The sequence below is a fragment of the Pezoporus occidentalis genome, unplaced genomic scaffold, assembly GCF_034315485.1.
Source record: "Pezoporus occidentalis ecotype Australia unplaced genomic scaffold, CSIRO_AGI_Poc_V1 ctg19, whole genome shotgun sequence".
NCBI classification, from domain to species: domain Eukaryota; kingdom Metazoa; phylum Chordata; class Aves; order Psittaciformes; family Psittacidae; genus Pezoporus; species Pezoporus occidentalis.
The window spans coordinates 12,868,535-12,890,060 of NW_026913748.1; the positions used below are offsets into that span (position 1 = coordinate 12,868,535).

Below are 21,526 nucleotides of genomic sequence, written 5' to 3' on the forward strand. Positions count from 1 at the left end.
GTTTATTAAATGCTTGATCAGAAGGAAAAGGAAACTAGCAAGGAATTGTTATGTTAAATTAGTTATAAATTCTGTAAAAGAAAAGAAAATCTATGCTACATTCATAACTGTTTGCACTGTGGTGTTTTAATTCATTCTGCTTTGACACTTTTTTGTTCTTTATCCTGTGCTTTCCTATGCAACTTAGGTGTTTATTTTTGCTTTGTCAAGCTAGCATGGATGGGTTTAGATAGAAGAAGTGATAGTCTGTTTTTAGGCATGAAATAGTACCAAGAAAACCTGATTCACCAGCATTGTGTTTACTTTAGGAAAAACACGATCTTGGTATGTGTTTAGTTTTTAATTTTATGATTTCTACCATAGAGCAAATAACTTACTGTCATACATATAACCCGTATCTCAGCACTCCAAAGGAACTATACTTAAGAGTGCAGTTCCTTGATAACAGGTGATTCAGTAGCAAGGATACTTGTGTGTATCATAAACTTCCCATCTCTTCAGAAAAGCTCCTGTACTGTAGGGGTGAGAGTAAAATGTATGAAAGAAGAATAGAGATAATTGCCCATGATATACAAAATTGGAGTTTATTTCTTATTTCAATTTGTGGATAATCTGCAGGTTATGTGTGTGCAAATGCAGTAATCAAAGTGTGGCAGTTTTAAATGCTGAGCAGTAGTCCTTAACTCATTTGAATGGATCAAATGAGTGACTATTTCAATACATAGATTTTAAAGAAAATAAAAATAATTGGTAATTTTTCCAGGGTTTATATTTGAAGTCGAAGGATGTACACTGCCTTTGCAATTTTGTTTTTGATCCCAGTCATGTGTTATACAGCAACTGCTGTATATATGAGTACAGTCTCCTTCCAGTGATTAGGAAAGTTGTTTTGGTTTCTCTGAAACTCTCAGCCAGATTTTGATTACTGTTTTTTTTTTGTTTGTTTTTTCTTTTACTGTATGATAGTAGAGAGATACTTGACGACAGATTAATCTGGCAGAGAGGCATTATTCAACAGTGTGGAATTAATGGTGATTTTTGCAGCCCTTTTTGATAAGGGTTCAAAATCTAATTATGTAAAAACTTCTTGTGAAAAGCAGAGAAGGCACATCTGTATTGAAATCATATGCAAAAATCTCAAGAAAAAAAAAAACATTTGTGTGATACAGGAAAGAATTGCAAGCCCAGATAAGTTTTTATATTTTTAAGTTTTGTTTGGTTTTGTTTTTTTTTTTTTTTAATTCAGGTTGACAGCAGAAAAAGATCTTGGATCAGCGGGGGTTTGTCCAAATGCTAAAAAATTGCTGCTAGTCATGTGAAAACTAACCCCCAGAACACCCCCAACCCCAAATTAAACTATGATGCTCAGCATTTATTTTTCATGATAATTAAAATTATGGGGATAATTTGACTGTTCTCAGTGACTATTTTATATATTTTTAATTAAAAGTTTTATTACAAATAATAATATATATTTCTTTGAATGTCATTTGTACTAATACTCTTCAGGAATGGGCAGTGGGAGTGCTGGAAAAGAAGGGGGGCCATTTAAAACTCTTTTAAGGCAACAGACTCAGTCAGCTCTGGAACAAAGGGTAAGGCATTTTCTACTTCTGTTTCTGATCTACTAAAGTGAAAATTTAGGTTGTAGTAAGTTAAATGTTTCCTGTTTCTGTTTAAAATTATGTGTAATTTTTAAGTCTGAGAATTTATTGCTAATGTTGAACATTTAATAGCCCTTTTATACACAAATTATTTAAATTTTAACATATTGCTAAAGCATTAATAAAAGTGGAGCAAGTAACTGAAATGTCCACAGTACTGGTGCTGGAAGAAGCAGTTATTGCAAAAATTACTATTTAGTCTCTGTAAGTTACTAATGCATGTGCAAGTTTAATATTTCACTGTTATGTATTTAGTTTTAGTTTTTACAGAAGCCAAATCTTGCAATAGATTTAAACAATGTGAATATCACATCTATAATTGCAAAAATTTTTAGTTTGAAAGGTGGAGTTGATGCATAATATAGCCTCAGTTCTATTACATGAAATGGTGTGTGTAGCCTTTAAAAATAGTAAACAAACCTGAATCACTTTCCAAGCAATAAAAGGGCTTTATAGATTTACAGCTTTTTGAAGAACCTCTATTAGACTAAAAATGCCATCTGTTATTGTGCTGAATAGACTATGTAATAAAAAAAGTGGTTTTCATTTTTTATTTAAATTTGGAATGAGTCCTTGCAACTTTATATGCTGCTTTTGTCAAAATGTTGTTAGTGGTGTTATATTCTTGAAGGAAGAAATGTGACTGTTTTGCTATTCAGAAATAAATTCTAGTTTATAATTTCTGACTACCTGAACTACTTGCGTAGAAACATGTATGTTTGTTGAAAACAAGGTCAGCTGCATCTGTGAAATGTAAGTGAATAGCTACTATTTTAAGTGGATGATTCTCTTCTCATTTTTTGTGTTACCCGTTGCTAAGGGAGGATCGCCTCATAGGTTCTGTAGAAGGCGGGTATGTTCCAAAACATTGCGTGACTCTTTGTAGCCCTTTTTTCTTGTCTTGAGGATTTCTAAACAATTATTTGACCCTCCCCCCCCACCCCCCCAAGTTTTGCAGATTTCTCTGTAAACTTGTTTATGCAAGATTCTTTCATATTCTGTTGTTTTGGGGAACATTTATCAGATCGGCATATTTTTCCTTAGTTACTGTTTTGCATGCTGATACATTTTGGTTAAATTTTCAGTTTAAATACAAATCCATGGCTTTCTGCTTTTAAATGTTTTAGTTTGAAAAAACTGCTTTAAAAAAGAGGCTTTTCTCTGTTTACCTTTGATTTTTGCTACCATTTCAGGCATTTCATGGCTGATCTGTTATTTCCTTAGGAAGCTTTTTAAAAACAATTTATAAATAAAGAGCACTTACTGTACTTTTACAGCTTGAATTGTTTGCACGTTGTTTTGATAAGGGCTGTATATTGTCTAGTAGGAAAAAAATGCTGTAAAATGGGAAGGAAACCTACTGAGTCAGTTATTGATGATGATGTAGCAAAGCATATGGACTGTTAATGGATTAAACGTGTTCATACTGGCTTTCTGAAAACTTACTGGGTGGTTTTTTTTTTTTTTGCTACGATTAACTCATATGGTTACCTTAAGGTTGAATTACTTAACTAGAATGAATAACCCAAGTTATTTTGTCTCATTTAGTACCATGCGCATAAATAGTAAGTGCAGTGTAATTACTTGCCTGGGTTTGGGTAGCACTCATTTGGGGGAAAAAAAGGCATAAATTAAATATGTATTTTGACATGCATTAAGTTCTTTTGAGTCTCAGTTGAGTTTATTTGGGTATGTGGTATTGTTTAATCAGATGTGGTTTTAATGTGTTACTTAAATAACCCTAATTGCAGACCAGAACAGATTTTGTTGGAAGGGTAATATTACTTGATTTCTTCTGGAAAAATACATTAGCTGTGGAAAACTCACAAACATCTTATGTTGTACATTACTATATTTTTAGCAATACTCAGGATGCCTGTTGATAGCAAGTGTAATGATAGCGCAGCTATCTTTGTGTATATTTTTATCTATAAATGTATATGCTATATTTCCATCAGTGGGAAATGAGCTTACTTTACTCATACAAAAATTATCCTGTGTTTTGGTAGAAATGGGCAAATGCTGCTCTTGGTGGTGTTTTATGTGTCTGTTGATCTCAACTTGGACAATTTTTATTCCTCCACATCTGCATTCTGCAAGTGCTTGAGAGATCTTTACTGCTGCTTTTTCAAAATGGAGATCTGTTGATCTTCACCTGAAGAGCATTGTCAGATAACTCTTGTGTTGAGTGCAGTTCTCTGTGTTGCTCTTTTGGCTGAAATGCTGACTTAAGCAATGTTCTTTCCAGCCCATCCCCTCAGTTCAGTTGAAGAAAAATTGTAAGATTGTTTGACCACCTTGTGAGATGGCACAGTAAATGTGCTTAGAATAAAAATAATTCAACCAGGAAATTAACAATGGACCAGTTCCTTATTCTGGTTCAGCCTAGAAAGCTTTATGAACATACCTAAGCATTTTGAGCATTACCTGAGGGAGTGGTACAACGATGGGAATGAGTGAATGGCTGGAAGGGAACATGAGAATTGCTTCCGCTGCCACTAACACCAAATGTTATGTGTGTGTGTAGCCTTGTTCCATGTGCTTTTTCATTATTTTGTGTGACTTTGTATGTAATGAAGTTAAAAAAATAATACTAGCAATACATGTATGCGTATGCACAAATTTTTTTAAACACTGTACTAAACAAATATTTATGAGGATTTTATCGTAACCTTATCAGACTTTCTCCAAATGCTGCTTGTAAAATCTACGTAGTTGCAAGGATTAAACCAGTGACAATTCTTTAAGGGTCAGTGCAGTCAGTGATTGACATGGCATAGTGAATTGGTATTAAAATGACCAACCATAGTAGCTTGGAAACTTTAGGATCATTGTGTCTTCTGGCACACAGAAATACTCTGTTCTTGCATCACCATGATGTAAAGATAGTCTTTTGCAAATTGCAGTAATACGGGAGATTTGTAATGCTTAAACACTGCATTTGGCTTCTAGGAATCTTTGTTTTCCATGTAAGTATAGCTTTATGATTTTGAAGTATTACAGATTACCACATGCAATTGAGGCTGGAACTTGTGTTTGAGTAATAGAATAATAATAAAACCCCCAAAGCCTCCAAATGAGCTTAAAAAAGAAAAAAGGAAAAAACCATATTATGATGATCTGCATCAGAATGAATGAGACATTGTTAATGGAATCAGAGCGTGTCAGAATGGTTCAGTGAGTCAGTTACCCAGAGTTGTCTGTGGCTGGAATTGACTGATAGGTCAGAGGTCTGATTTTAGCATGTATCATAACAGATTTACAATTATCAATATGTTGATTGAAATAAAACCGTGTTATTACCTTAAAATTTTATTCCAGTTTGTAGCGTAGGAAATCAGGCAGAGTGGAAGTCTGAACATATTAAAATTACTTGCACTACACAGCCTTATGAAAATGAACAAAATGAAAGTAACTTTTGAATCTCTATATAGATTAAAAAGCATCAGATTTGCTTGTGCTTTAGAGCACGGTTGTTGACTTTGTTCACTATGTACTGCTTTAGCACAATGTAAGTGTGAGTGTACATGTATCTATAAAATACAGGCTTAATGGAATTTATGTAGGTGGCATATGCAGTAGAATTTTTATTGATTTCTGTAGTTCTGGGAAAGGTTTTTATTTTTAATATCAGTGTAGAATAACTATATTCAAGGGACAGCAAACATGTATGTTATATATTTAAACATAAGTTAGGCAGAATGAGTGTCATGGAATTACACAGGCACAAGTGTTATCAGTATACTTGTGAATCACTGAACAGATTGTATTACAGAGCCGCAGTGAAAGAGGGTTCTAACAAAGTGCAGCTGTGCTGCATTTTCAAACTTGAGATCTGTAGGACCTCTTAAAAGTTACATGAGTTCTAATAGTAAGAATTCTGAAGTATTGATTTTTTGAAATCTACACTGGACTTTAGTTTAAGAGGACTTTTCATGCCATGTATTGCTGGAAGAACAGTGATTCTCATTTAATCTGCAGCATGTATACTGTTTAGGTAGAAGCTCAACTGAACTGTACTGTTGCAAGTGCTTCAAGTATGTGAGAAAGAAATCTATACTATACTTTCTCCCATATGAAATTATGGTGCTTATTTTTTCCTTTTGACCAATTGCAAAGACTATACAAACAATGATTGCATGACTTTGATTTTTCTTTTTTTGCCTCTGTGCATTTAGAATTGCTGAACATAGATCTATTACCTTTCCCCCATGAGTGTGTTTATTAGACCTTCCATAGAAGGTCCCTGTAGAAAATTAAATCTTTGAGTTTCAGGCTCAACTCTTTCGAATATGTCTGTTTTATTTCATCATGTGTGTCATGAAAAATTACTTTGCCTCTTGTACGAACTACATTTTTGAGTAGTTGCTGAAACTTCTTAGTTTTTCATTTTAATTATGAATTAGTAAAAACTAATTTATGCAAATGAATTGAAAGTATATTTCCTTAGTTTAAGAACTTAATTGTATTTTGAAGACTTATGCTTTATTCCAGAAGTTAGATATTTACTTGTTAAATTTAAAGTTTGGACAGCAGCAGAGCAGGTATGTTTTCCTGTAATAAGACATCATTCTTGCAAGACAACAGTTTGTTCTATTCTGTGCTTCAGAATCAAGCTGCAGTCAGTTGTAACAATGAGACCTAAAAAATTGAGAACAATGTTTCTTTGTTTTGTATTAGTTAATGAAAGTAGAATTATGTTGTTTAGCTGCCATCCTAAAAGTGGACCAATAGAGGCTTTGCTAACAAAATGTGTAAAGTTTTGATTATTTGTTAATATTGTGCTAGATACAACTCTATGGGGGAAAAGTATTTTTACAGTGTATAATATCTCTGCTTTTATTATACTGTGGGTACGTGAAGACATATGGTTACATAGCGCTTAGTAAGCCTGAAGGACATTTGGCATAATGTAACTGCTTTGCTTGTATTTCAGGGAAGTTATCAATTCACTGCATGTTTGTTGGCAATCTGCAGTGGTTGGTAAGCAGTCATTTGATGTTTGTTTTTAATCATAACAGGAATTTCCATTTTTTACCTTGACGACCTTTCCACCAGGCTTTCTTGTCCACGTTGGTGGTGTTGTCAGTGCACGGTCTGTGAAGCTCCTGGATCGCATTCACAATCCTGGTATGTTAACACAAGAATAACTTCCTTGCCCAAGTTCCAGTCGTAATGATCATGTACTTTATCTATATCTAAAATGTATTTGAACAATGTATATTGAAAAGCAATATTTTTCAGACAGTTTAAGCTTGAAAAATAATAGTCACTCAGAGGGTATGTTTTCAGTGAGATATTTCGAGTTAATGAAATAATGACGAACTTTGAATCCAGTAACTTTGCACTAAAAACAGTCTTTGAATTACTGAAGGTTTAATATTTTTTTTGCATCAAGTTTTAATATTAAACAGCAGGTTTCCATTCAAACACAAGTAAGATGAAATACTAAATCTTAACTATGAATGTTTGCTGATTTTCAGGTCCTTGAAATTCTTAAGGATTAATGACTAAAATTAAGCTGAATGTGTTTTTAATCTCTTTTTATAAAACCTTTACAGCTTTGTTTCTGTTCTTAGAAGCATATACTGAATAGTATTTTGAGATTTTTATTTAATATTTACTTGGAACTCCAGTACTGGAGCATGTATATTTTGCATGTCCTAGTTCTGACAGCAGAATTAAGTGACTTGACTTTGAAGACCTTGTTGTTATGTTTGCTGAGACAAGCCAAGGAATACTCTGTAAAAGGTTGGAATTAACGCTGCACTCAAAAATGCAGAGTAAAAAATAGCACCTGTAGTGGTTTTGCATGCACTAGTCAGGAGTAATAAAGTTTGTGCAAATGCATCTTTAAAAGCAATCGAAACAAACAAACAAATATATTTTTTTTAATTATTTTTCATTTTATTTCTTCTTCCTGTGGCCCAAGGCAAGTAATCTTGCAAGCAGGTAGATTTTTGTTGATTTAAAGATCCAGTAAACTGGCAACATGAAATAAAGTCTGAGATTTAATGTGAATTAAAAAACCTACTTTAAGGGTTTTTTTTTAAAGCATATGAGTACACGGTATTGTTCTTCCCCTCCTCCTTCCCCCTGATTTTTAAGATCTATTTCCACAGTCTGGAGAGAAGATTAAAAGGAATGTCAAAGTATAAATTATATGCGAGTCTTCCCTGTCTTTGCCACAAAATTGCCTTAGGCTTCTGTATTTTCGACAGATTTCTGATACGGGTTATTTATGTGCAAAATTTACTGTGTGGTAAACTTATTTATGTCAAATCAGTTTTGCTCAGACATTTTAAAAACTAATTTCTTGCATTATGCACTTCTTTATTTTTACCAACTGACTGAAGGCAGGATAAGAAATAAGAGAAGGTAGAGATGCATATTTGCACAACTAAGTGGCTCCTTGCAGTGTTTTTGCGGGACTTGTAGATTGCTCCTGACAAGTGAATGTAAGATGCATGATACTTTGAACTCAGTATATTGCAAAACAATGAAAACAAAAGGGGAAATGAAGGCACATGGCTGTGGGAGGGAAGGTGAAGAAGTAGAAAAAAGGAATTCTGATGCTGTGATGAAATATTAAGTCAAATAATTCTGTAAAATGGTAAAGGAAACGAACTGGCAAACAGGAAAATGTAGCAAAGGAAAGAACTTTTGAAGGTGGATCGAGAAGTATTGATAAGACAATAACTGCTATATACTGTACACTTTGATCACGCCTACTGCTAGATTGCTATAGCATGCTCCTTTTTTCCCTTTCTATTTCAGCCTCTTATTAACTCTGCTGTCTGTGTCTTTCCAGTTCCTGTGGAGTGGTGTTGTCAATTGTGTTCTTGTTGGTAGTTTTTTTTCACTATTCTGCTCCTATAACTGATCTACTAATTTGCTGTTTTGAACTCAGCCTTTGTCGGAATTATGGGTAACACAAGATCATACAAACTGCTAGACTGGAATAGTTTCAATTCAGGTATTTTACTAGTCATTCAGTACTACATACGCTGACAGAAATTATGGCAGCTCAGTGAAGTTCTTAGAAATGCTGTAGGGTATTTAGGTTAATGCTTCAAATTTAAATGTTTAATCATCAGATGCCTAAATGTCTTGTTTTAATGTTGTTAAAGGCTTTCTTAAAAATTGCAAAACATTGTTTTAGTATAAAGTAGTACTGCTAAGAATAATATCAATCTGGAAAGCTGAATGTTCACTGGTTATTTTGTAGTCGCTTTCAGCTCAGTGTCCATGAAGCAAATAATTTAGGGAAAGAGTTCTTTATAAAACTGGGATAATACCAGGTGTGAATTTTTTTTTTTTTTTTTTTTTCTGGTTACTTTGAGGGTAGGGGGTTATTGGTGAGTTTTGTTTTGTTTTGCATGAGCTTACACTTTCTTCAACAGCAGTTGTACTGTTAATTTCAGGAAATTGATGGATGTATTTGTTCTAAATAACAGATATAAAAATTGTCTGAGAGAATGGAAAATAGATGACGAAGACTATAAATTTAAAGAGAAAGTATAGTATATCATCCAGGATTGGTTGGTTCATAAATCTTGTATTGTAAAATGCAATCAGCTTTCAGGTATTAAAGCATAATTATTTGAACTTTTTAATCACTTTAACACCTAACTTGAAAAAAAAGCCCCAATATTCTATTTTTTATGCAGTTTTAGGGATCAAAGTGTATAACTTCCTTATACAGTGGTGCAGAGAATAATGGATGAGTTGATGAGGCAGTCTACTGAAAAGCTACATACAGTACTGGCCTGTTAGGGGGTGAAATAAAGACTTTTACCCCCACCCCCCTTTTCCTCCGGAAACATAACATGCTTTGGAAGAAAGGCAGGCATAACTTCTCTATAATACCCAAACTAGCAGCCCTTGCCAATAGTCAATGTTTTTAAAGCTGGTAGCGTAGAAAGGTATAAAGCTGACCTGTGGGAGTTTGTTTCCACTTGAAACAAACTTTCCTTCTTGGTACTTCCCTGTTGCAGTGCAGCTCTGTGTCCTGCTCTAAACTTCAGTTTGAATTTCCAGGTATCCTTGTTTCTTGCTGCAATAACCATCCTGTAACATTATAATTATGAAGATTTCTGGTTTTGCTAGTTTTATTTGCTTGTACTAAAGTGATAATATTTTAAAATTAATTTTACTTTCTGTATGAAACTAGTATTATGAAATTCTCAGATCTGTTACTGGTACAGCATAGTCTGAATCAAGGTGTTAAAAATGCACCGAAAATATTTTTGTCTCATATGCTGCCATGAAAAGTTCAAATTAATTGTTGCCTCTTTGATATAGTGTTTAGTAGGATGTTACTGTGGAAGAGTTTTATTAGAATAATGGAGTGAGATATGTGCAGTCACTAAACATATATTGAGTTAGGCTAGAAAGTGATTCAGAAATGTAAGCCTAGGAAGGTAAGGGGAAGTCAGGAGTTCATTTTTCAATAGAATACCTAAAACAGTACCCTAAATTCTTTAGAAATGACAGAAAAAATAAGGCAAATATATTATACCCAGAGGTGTTTGTTTCCCAAAAATGTTGTAGTAGGGAGGTTTAAACCCAACAGTAATTTTGGAGTTAACATCTTGCTGATGAGGTCTGTATTTCTGCAACCTTGATGGGTATCAGCAGCTCTGTAGTAACAGTCTTGATTAATCCTACTGGTTAGGGACTGAGCAGGTTATGCTTATGGAAGTATGTTTCTTTTCAGAGCTAGGTATGTTGGCTGAATGAAGAAGAAAGGAGGAAGACAGCAGATCAGTTGTCACATATGGTGTGTGATGTATAGTAGAGTTGCAGATTACATACAAGTTACTCTGTCTTAGATTGGAATAATGAATATGCTGTGCAGATCTGTCATCACTGAGAAACCAAAGGAGAAAATTTCTATTAATCTCTACCTTCCAGAGCTTATTGCCAGCTCTGTCATTGCTGGCTGATACTTGGCCTTAAGGAGAACAAGGATATATACAGCTTAAGGAAAATAATACTACATCTTTACATTATGCTTACACTCACAAGAACGTAATCACAGCCATAAGTAAGCTAAAATTATTTTCCTTTTTGAAAATGTTCAGGCTTTGTTTAAGCCTTCCTAGTAACCTGCATAGTAGCATAGAAGGATATTTCTTTTTTTGCCAATGGCAAGGAGGTTTATTTAATTAAGTTTGTAAGATGTACCAGGACCATCTGCTCATGGTGAAAAGTAAAAGATTTAAAAATACTTGAAAATCAAACGTGGAATTAAAGACTGTTTCATGAATGGAAAACAAGCTACTAAAACGTCTGTGAATTATAGTTCAATGACAAAATTGTTCAAGTGCTTTTAAAATTACAAAAAAGGTGATGATTGAGATGATTCTGAAAAATGAAAGTAGAAAAGAGGGTATATAGTAAAGTGGAGGAAATACACTGATGCTGTCTCTGAAAAAAGATGTTGAAGATGTACTATAAATATGGAAACATGAAAGGAGTCCCCGATCCAGGAGACAGGGTCTTTGTTAAAATTTCCCTCTGATGTTCAAGGTTCCTTAAGAAGTGCAAGGAACTCGCTGAGTAGACTGCTTTTGCATATATCTGTTTCATAGCACCAACACATGCAGTGTTATCACATAATTGCACTTTTAAATTCCTTATTGAGGGAGCTGCTTCAGGAGTGATTCTTGAGCTCCAGTAGTTAGAAATAGGAAGGAGAAAAAGATTAAGAAAAATCCTAAGGATCTTGTGTGATACCCAAGGAGCACAGGAGTTGCTGTGGGAGTGTGAAATTCTCCAGAACTCTTGTTTTTGTATATGAGGAAATGTAAGAGGAGAGCTTGAACATGTTTTGGTTCTGCAACTGAATGCTTTTCTTTCACAGAAACACAAACATACAGTGAAAGCCTGAATTACATTTCATGCTGCTGCCTGGGGTGTAAATGTGGCATACTTGTAAACGCAGTAGGAAAGGTCAGAATGTTTCTGGTTTTGTCTGATGTGGCTATAGTTCGGAACTAGTAGAAAACCAACATGTTAAGCTTGACCTCTTGCTTTTTTCTTGGAGAATTTCCAGGTTGACTTCATGTACATCAGTGTGTTTTGATATGATAGTGTGAGGTTAAGGCAGTTGTCAGAAGCTTTTCTGAACGGAGCAAGGGGTGCGATGTTTTTCAGTAATATTTTAGTCTATTTTTTGCAATTCCCAGAAGAGTATATATTCCTGCATGTTTTTTATTGTTAATGTGAGTGGTGTTTGAATATCCTTTTTTTGAAGCAGTTGCACCCCTATGTTCATTAAATAATTTGCTTTGTGACTGTGCAGTATTTTTCTTTTGGAAAGTTCTGAGTAGATACTTGTGTAACTGAATAAGTCATGGTCACTCTCAGTATAGAATAGTATTCCTGTGTTCTGTTAGAGGTTTGTAACTCAATAAACTTGGCATTTAAAATCTTTGGTTTAGAATTCTTTGCCTAATAGTAATGCTATTTAATGTGTTCATATTGATTTAAAAGTCTCCCTGAAATTTAACCAACAGTGTGAAAGCCGTCATAGACTTCTCACTGCACAAATGCTCCAATAAAGCTGTTGCTTACTGCACCACTGCAGTTCGGATTTGAATTGATGGTACAAAAGAGAGAAAACCTTGATCTTGCAGAAAATTGTATTTCTTGCTCATAACTCTTCCTAACTTAAAAACACAGGGTTTGGCTGAAACTGATATCTTGATATAATTTCCTTCGTGGATTAAAATGAATTTTTTCAGCCTTATGTCATTCTGTTGTTGCAAAGATACACTTGTGTAGAACTCCTTGTCTGGCTCAAAATATATTATTGTTAGAAGAAAACTAGAATGATTCTAGTTGAAAGGATGCCTTCCCAACTAAATTACAGATAAACATGTCCCTGTAAAATGTCTATAGACAGTATTGTAGGAAAATGGCAGATAACACAAATTCTAACTGACCATAACAGTATTATAGAAATAGTCTGGTTAAATGTTAATGGATAAGATCATTATCTGAGTTGAACTAGGCACAAGAGATTTTCCTTCGAAATGCTGAGACTGAAGATCCTTGATATGCCATGTTTCTTTAAGGAAATATCGTGGTTTTATTCTTCTCTCTGGTTCAGTTTGTACTTTGGGTTCTGTTACTGCAATTTGGTTTTGACCTTTTGCACTAATATTTTCAGTGGGTTTTGTAAGTTTCAAGGTTTTGGTCTCTCTTAATGTGGTCTCATTGAGGTCCTGAACTCCAAAGGCACTGTAGGAAAGGCTCCTTGGATCCAGTTTAGAGAGGCTTCTTTGACTGGTTTGTCTTGAAACAAATGGTTGTGAGTGTATAGAAATAATGAATGCAGAGGTTCTGTGAATGTAGCAAATAAAAGCCTGAGGAGTGTAAACAGTGAATAGGAAATACAGAGGCGGTATAATTTTGTGCAAAATAATAATGTCCTGTTTCTGCAGTTGTGCAGTGGGATAGATAGACTGCATAGCAGTCGGCAGGAAAGCAACAATCTTGTCTGTGGATTTCTGTCCATGTTTGTTGAGAGATGACTTTTGTTTAAAATTCTGTGTTTCTTTCAAGGACTCTATTAGATAAACTAGTAGTATTGTTGCTTGTTTTCAGGTTCCAGATAGTTTGGCTTGTATAAAGCTGTGAATGATACTTTTAGTTAATTTTGTGATACCAGTTATAAAATAGATAAAATGTGGTTTAAGCAGACTTGTCTTGTTACAGTTTAGCATCTCCAGCTTTGTGTGGTAGCCCCTTTATTGCCGTCATCTGAACGGCAGTAACCCCTTAAAGACTGGGTATGTTTTAAAATATCTTGTTTTTTTTTGTGCCAAGATGACAAAGCAGTGGAGAGATACAAGATATAGTAAGCTTCGGTTTTACCTAGCAGCTCTTCAAAGTGATAGACCGTGCCCTTGTTACTTTAATAGGGTCAATTAAAACAGATTCCTAGATCTATTGTAGTGTCCACTCATGATTAGAGGAACAAGCTGTGAGGACTTCACCATTATAGGATGAATGACTGATGGAAATAATTAAAAGCTGGAGTGACAAAGTTACATATTTAAGTCTGGCAGTGATGCATTAATTTCTGATATTTAACATTTTATGATGCCTGGACAGTTCTTTTGAACTTTTATAATTCTAAGGAAGTATGGTGAGGTTTAAATCTTTATATGGTGTTAACTTAATAATTTAATGTTGTTTAATTTTTAATATGTACATTATAAGTATCTTTTGTCTTAAAATTCTGGTTTGGTTTTGGTTGTTTTTTTTTTTTTAGTTACTTTATTTGTATCACAAGGTGGTTTCCTTTAGCTATAAATTAAACTGTTACTGCGGTTTTGGTATTATTGCAGGATTTTTGTTTGTTTGTGTAGAGATGATACTTTTTTTGCAGCTTGTGCAGTTCCTGTCAGACCTTCATCTATGATTAAAAGCATAAATTATAGGATGTATTACTGTTATGGTGGTTGTAGATAATGCTTTTTGGTATTGGTAGTAGATTTTGTTGAACCAATTCATGGAAAACTATTGCCTCAAAGATTACCTTTAATATTTAGAAAAGATTAAATTACGCTGTAGTCTGTCCAAGTGATTCTTGTATGTTTATTTCTAAGATTGATTACATATACAACTTGCAAGGTGTCTGATAGACAAAGTGTAGAACAGTGGAGGTTTGCTTTTTTCAGTGTGACAGTCCAAGAAGTTACTTTCTGTTTTTAATCTGGGCATTCTGTTTATATTTACAAAGTTAAATTAGTTCATGTCAGAGATACCGTGTAATGGTAGACTGTATAAAATATTTGTGTTTAATGATGTTGGTCATAAAGCTTATAAGATCAGCCAGTTAAAATATCCTGCCATGTAAATGCGCGAAAGCTGGATGCAGTTTTAATCCTAAACGTTCGTAAATTCATTTCTTCAGTAATTTAAGGGTTTTGTCAACATCCAAACTTAAACCTGCTTTTTTGCTCATTCAGCATTTTAGTTTTGAGAAGTGGGATATGTGCTGTCTGACCTCATCTGGCAGAAAAGCACCGATTAAATATTGTTCTCTAGGCTGGATGTTTTGTCCGTAGTTTAAGCTTTGTAGGAGTAAGTAAATATACCTGTTCTCTTTGGTGGTGTGGTTGCACTGTTTCCTGATGTTTTAGTGTATCTTAGTTTTCATTTGATAAATCCCAGTAATCTACTTCCTTCAGTTCCGTATTGTAAGCAATGTTTTCATTTTCACATCTTTTGGTCTTAAAGATGAATATAGAGTAATTTTTTAAAAAAGGATGGGGTGGCTTTGAAAATCACTCCAAAGTTTAGGTTAGTCTGTTGTAGGTTTAGTTACTCGCTACCCAAATTTTGTGTTTAAACTTCACAGACAAGGGGATATGACTTTTTATACAGTTATTTAATCATATTTTAGAAAGATAAGCAAGCAAAGCAAAAAACCCAACATCCCCCTAACCCACCAAAACCAACACAAAACCACTAAACAAACCTATGAGAAAATCTCCACACTTCTTTCTGTGTAAGCAGATTAATAGGTTTTAAAGAAGATAATGCAAGAATAAGGGGATAAGGAAGATGTGGATAATGGCTTTGCCTAGTGAAAGACTCAGAGATTGAACTTGAAAGACTGTTATTGGTGTCTCCATTGCCATTGCTGAGACAACAGAACAATGAGTCATTGTAGATTTTGAAAATCTTTATAGTATGATTTTCCACCTCATTTCAATGTTACATTGTAAATAAAAATATTTACTAATTTATACAATATTAAAATAGGTTGAAATTAATCATACATTTCCTACTTCAGAGTAATTGTCTCAGGATATCTAGGGATTCAGCTTCAACACAGTAACTCTTAAGTATGATTTCTGGAGTCAAGAGACCATTCTTAATTTTTCTGCAGTATTAAGAAATCGGTATGGACCTAGCATAATGCAGATTGTGGCTAAATCTAGAAAGGCCCTGTAGAAGTGAACCTCTAGCAAATAACCTTGTAAAGGTGTCTCTTCTTATGTATCAGAAAGTAGAGATAGTGTATAGGGTTATTTCCAGGTGAAAGATTTGGACAGGGTGTTGTCAACACTACAGCTTCATAGAGGTCCACCTCATATTTTAAAGGAAAACAATAGATGAATTGGCAGTGGATAGAATTGACTCAAAGGACATTTAGGGCACAAAATAAATACAGTGCTGTTTGTATCTTGTAAAGCTGTTTACTAAATTTGGAAAGTTTCAGTTGGAGGAGGTTTGATTTGGCATTATTTTGATAGTATACTGTACTGTTGACATTTTCTCAATTCTTCAACTGTAGAAAGTGTGCTTTGGTTCTACTTTGTTATAAGTATCATGCCAATTTAGAAAAAACTATCAATGTAGGTTTAATACTCAGCCTTTGGTTTCCATTAAAGGGCTCATAAGAGCAGTGTAACTTTTGCAGACTTTTTTGCTGAAAGTTCTAGATAAACCTTGCTATAAACTACTCGGTAGATTTGCTAGAAAAGCTTGTGATTGAGTGCTATGTATGCTTGCCTTTTTGCTTCCACCTAGAATCCAGGGCCATTACTTTCTGTAACCATTTCAGTGAGCTGCCATAGTTTTCAGTCTGTACTGTCACCTGATCCAAGCATGCGCCAAAATACCCACTGTTTCTGGCTACTGTCTGCTGAATCTGCTTTGCAAACCCTTAGTTCTTAAGCTTTTGCCTTAGCAAAAACCAAACAGACACTCTTACAGAGTGTACTGGACACATGCCATCCTGCTTCCCTAACTCCTCTAATTGTTTATGTAAATCCTTAGCTTTACTAAACTTGTAAATGCTACAGTGGCATCCCCGTGTGAAATTGTGTGGCTCATGTGTCAAAAAAGGCTGCTTGTGAAAATAATTGTCAGAAGAATATGAATGCTACACATTGCACTGCATTCAGTGTTTTGTATCAATTTATTATTGCAATGTCATGGTGTTTGATTTTAATTGTAGACAATCATTTTGCGTTTTAATATGCAAAGGTAAGTTCATGTAAACTGAATGTACAGTGTTTCTGTATAAGCATACTGATCTGTATTTTTGGCTTATTTCTGGAAGAAAAAAACCACTTGATTAAATGTTTTAAGCAGAGGGCCCAGGCTTCTTCACAAACACTTGTTTATGCATGACTCTTATAGAATTTATTTAAGTTGTACAATTAGAATTGTTAGTTGTTTTTTTTTTTAAATAACACTGAAGACAATGGCTGGAAAATTATTCTTATCTCTAATAAGAATAAAAAAATTATCCATTATATTACTCGAGTTAATAGTTAATTCTGATGTTGAGCAGAGTAAAGGGTCAAATGCTGTTTTAGCAAGACAGTGTTGATATGTGCTTTCTGTTATGATATGGCGTTCTTTTAGATGATTTAGGTGTGTTAACTGTCCTAGAAACTTGTTTTTAAACTTTAAATTAAACTATAAATTTATGTGGAGGAAAGTTGAATGTTTGCATAGGGTTTGGGACCCGTCATTATTTCTACCTTTTCTGTTCCCCTTAAGCTTATCTGTTCCCTTTCAACATTTCTTTCTGTTTTAGTTTTTACTGTGGCTACATACCTCTTTGGTGTCATATTCTTGTTTGTAATCTTATTCTTTATTCCACAGCACTTTCCCTGTTCATTCCCAGTCACTTCACCTGTTTCTCACTTCCAACTCCATCATGACTTTACATTTTCTTGCACTTTTTATCCTAGAAAGGTCATTGGTGACAAGTAGGAACAGTTTTTGCCAAATGGTACCTAAAAGTGTGAAGAGAAAAGTGATGATTTAGTAAAATTGGCTTTTTGTTTTTATGTCCAGAAAAAGGTTACTTCTTCTTTGCAGGTGTTCTTCTGTGAAGTACAAAAAGTCATGTGGCTGTTAGTCAAGGTTTATAGCCAGCTGCCTGTGATCAAGTCTACTTGAGCAAGAATTGTTCTGCATAGTGAACCACTTTTCCTTTTAGTGACACATTTCTGTTGTAAACACTGATAAGCAATCTTCTTGTCCGTGATTGGATGAGGAAAGAGGAATTGCTCCCAAGACCAATATCCATTCTACCATAAAGTGTTAGTGATAACATTTGCAAAATGTGTTTGTGGTCTCACATCTCCGATCCAGTTCTCTAGTTTGTCAGATCTGGTAGCTTTTGCCTTAAAATAGATTTCCAAAGTTGTTCCATTCACCTACCACAGCTGCCGTTAACTGGTGGCAGCAGTCACAGCCTCTGTTCAGGAAGAGATGTGCATGCAAAAGAGAGGCATCTTGCCTCCTACTTCCCTTTGTATACCACAAGTATTCTCACAAGAGAGCTTGGGAAACCCAATCCTATGGTGTGATGGGTTATTTCTGCATGATTATCATCATTTGAAAGCTGAAAAGTGTGAGACCTTGCTATCAGCCACCTGAGTCGGGATTACTGTGTATTATATCAAGCATTTGATTTTCCTAGGCAGTGAGTGTTTAAGCAGTGTTTTCACATTGAGAGACCACAAAGTGCAGTACCTCAAGATTCTATTAGTAATGCATTGAAACCTGCTGAGGATGAATTTGGATGTAATGGAATGTGTTTGATACAGTTCATGAAAATCCTAGTTTGTTTTGTGTGTTAATGTGTATATTTTTGTCTTGGTTGTGGAGAACCCTCCTAAAAACTGTCACTGTAGGGTTTTCTTGTGTTCAGTGTTCATTTCTTAAAGCAAAGGTGGAATAAACTTCAGTTTGGACATACAAAGTCGCTGATAGTACGGTGCTATGAGGTATACAAGTATTAACATCTGAAGTTAGCTATAGCTGAATATTTATACCTCTGTGCTCTTTGTTTAATTAGAAAGTGATCATTATTTTAGAAAGTGGAATGCCAGTTCTAAATGAAAAGTTGAGGTAAATTCATGAAAGAATGCATCTTGCCGTACAGTATTTTTCTTTCAGTAAATTTCAAAATGTGTATATCTGCATGTTTCATTTTTGTTCGTCATGTTGTCAGAGAACCTAGTGTATGATAGAGGGTTATCATACACTGTATTTATAATATTCCTGATAGTACAAAATCGGTTCCCAATGACTCTCAGGTTTTGACATTGATATTTTAAATCATGATTCAGCAGGGAGATCTCAATGGTTCGGAGTTGGTATCTGTGCAAAGTTTAATTGATTTCAGGAAAATTATATAAGAATCTATCTATTCAGAACCGTTCACAGCATCTGAGTGCTTTTTGTTTCTTACTGTTTTTCCCATTTTATCTATAAAAAATTAATATAGTTTTCAACTAAGTTCATTGGTACAGGTAAGCCATTTTCAAAGGAGAAACAGTTGGCAAACTTAACTGTAAATGACAATACTCGTTGACTTTGTATGTAAAAAGCTTGTGAGATGAGCTTTAGTTCTGCGAATCTAATTGCTGAACAGTTAAAATAAATGAATTGCATAAACTTATTCCAGTAGCACTCTTTTTTTTTTTTTTTTTTTGCGTTTTTAGTGTAGTGTTCAAGAAAAGCAGATAACATTTTAACGTACAAGATCAAAGACAGTAAAGGTTATTAGAGTTTTGAGGGGGGGAGACAGAAGGTGCAGTTGCCAGCATACTGAAGCAAAAAGGCATCAGAAACCACATAATTAACATACATCTTGTGCTTAATGTTGTTAATGTAGTAGTTTCAAATAACTATGGCTTTTCAAAGTTAGAAGTGCTGAAATAAGGAATAGAGAGCTGTGAGCTTGATTAGTGATAATATAATTAACAGAGAACTGCTTGCAGCAGGAAAAACTATTGAGGTTATTTCAAAAATACCAAGTGTGTACCCAAGTGAAATACAACTTCATCACTACAAATACTGTTTCATTACTACTACTGCTTTTTTGATATTATAGCATATCTGTGATGCTTTGTTGTAAGTTACATGCATCTCTTGTGCTGTTGGAACTGACGGTATGGCTTTCAAGTGGGTAGAGATTGGAACAGTATCTACAGTATTTTGGTGTTATTTGTCATATGGATAGCAACAAGACTGCAGTAATTTGTCAGAAGCTATTCATGTGGGTGATAAACAAAAAAATTGGTAAGCATGAAAAAGCCCTGTCAAGTGTTTGCTTGGAGTATGATAGCTAGGAAATAAAGTGTCCAGATACAAAAAAACTCTTACATATGAAAAATTCAACTTTTCAGATGAATTGCATGAAGCTTTATGTGACATAGTGCAGAATAGTGAACTGATTTATACTTTGTCTTTCAGATGAACCAGAAACACGAGATGCATGGTGGGCAGAAATCAGACAAGAAATAAAATCCCATGCCAAAGCATTGGGTTGTCATGCTGTAGTGGGCTACAGTGAATCAACTAGCATTTGGTAAATCATGATGATGATTTGAATTTCAAAATGCCAGAGAAAATTTATTTCCTCTTCAACGGATTAAAAATGATTCAACACAGTTTTTTTGTTTTGTATAGTACACCTACTTCAGAGAGTTTGTTAAAGTAACTTTCTGAGATTTCAGTATTGTGCTTTTTTTAATGTGTTTTGGTTTGGGGTTTTATTGGTTTTTAAGTTTTTTCTAATGAATGTTACAAGTTTTATTAAAACAAGAAAAATCAAACTGATGTATTTGCTTTGGTAGTAATATTGATTTATCTATGAAGTTTTCTAGAGCTAATCTACCTAAATAGTTAAGACGGTTCTTGAAAGTGTATGTATTGTAGATTCATTAATGAGGACAACTGGCAGACCAGTACTTAAATTGTAAACTTCAAACTTAAGGCACAAGTTAGTAGGAATGTATTAATTGTAAGTTAAAGGAGAATATGCTGCCTGATAGATCTAGACTACTTTAGGTGTAAATGTTCTGTTATTTCTTTCTAGAACATGTGCAATTATTTTTGTCTTTCAGTACCTCAGTAGTGTTTAACTGTTAAACTGCAGCTCTGCAGTAGTCACTCCAGTGTCTTAAAGAAAAAGCAGAAAAGATTTGGAGATTTGGTGTGTTTTTTTTTGTTTTTTTGTTTGTTTGTTTGTTTTTTAGAGAAAAAACAAAACCCATTGAATATATTGTTTTTTTCATATAGCTTAAATTTTGGAAGTCAAGTGCTTGTGCTAACAGAGTAAGAAAACTGGAGAGCTGGGTCGTTTTCCCAATGCTGTCTTGTCTGGTTCTTTCTTGGTGTATTAACGTTTGTATTTTTACATCAGAATTGCAATGTGCAAGTTCCCATTGCTGGGGGATGAACTTGCACTAAAAATTAAAGGTTTATTCCACTGTCAGTCTCCTTGTAAAAAGCATGAATATTTAGGTTTGTTTTTTTTTTTTTTTTGTACCTTAGCTATGAGGAGGGAGTGTACATAGTATAGATGGGCAGTCAGTTTCATTTTTTGTTAAGTAATTTAATGGCATAATATTTGATTGTCAGCTGAATAGTTCTAGATTTCCCATGCTTACTTGCCAGTTCAGCTTAATTCCATGGTTAAAGAGTAAGTCTCTGCAAGTACTGGTCTGCCACATATGTTATGTATGAAAAATTATTCTGGAAAGAGAAACAACAATAAAAAAGGCACATGTGTCATTTCAGAAAATGCGGGAAAGCTTTTCTGCATATTTTTTCCAAAATAGTATTTTTAAGTACTGCATATTAGATTTGTTTCTTATTTAACAATTTCAGAAATGCCAAAAGTTCTGTGGTCATAGTTTGCACTTTTGACAGCTTTAACTGTTAAACAGTGAATATGGTCAGTTACTTTATATGCTATTATGTACCATTGTTGTAGTTGTTTGTAGTAAAATTTTACTGTTTTGCTACTTTTTATCCTTCGAGAAGCACCCTTGTCAGTGTTGTATTGTAACTTCATTTGAAAG

The 21,526-nt window shown here is 34.2% G+C and overlaps 1 protein-coding gene across 23 annotated transcripts in view; it reads left to right on the top strand.

The window, feature by feature from the left end:
- The window catches only part of C2CD5 (C2 calcium dependent domain containing 5), a 60,487-nt gene that overhangs the window by 16,561 nt on the left and 22,400 nt on the right, over positions 1 to 21,526 (top strand). For 8 of the 23 annotated variants that reach the window (XM_062616847.1, XM_062616853.1, XM_062616835.1 and 5 more), the window contains 3 exons: positions 1,510 to 1,595; positions 6,686 to 6,794; positions 19,914 to 20,028. In XM_062616847.1, coding sequence (XP_062472831.1) covers positions 1,510 to 1,595; positions 6,686 to 6,794; positions 19,914 to 20,028 — 310 coding nt within the window. Of the gene's footprint in view, positions 1 to 1,509; positions 1,596 to 2,484; positions 2,518 to 6,685; positions 6,795 to 8,574; positions 8,641 to 19,913; positions 20,029 to 21,526 lie in introns of those variants that run through there. The other 15 variants (XM_062616839.1, XM_062616829.1, XM_062616836.1 and 12 more) reach the window with 4 other exon arrangements.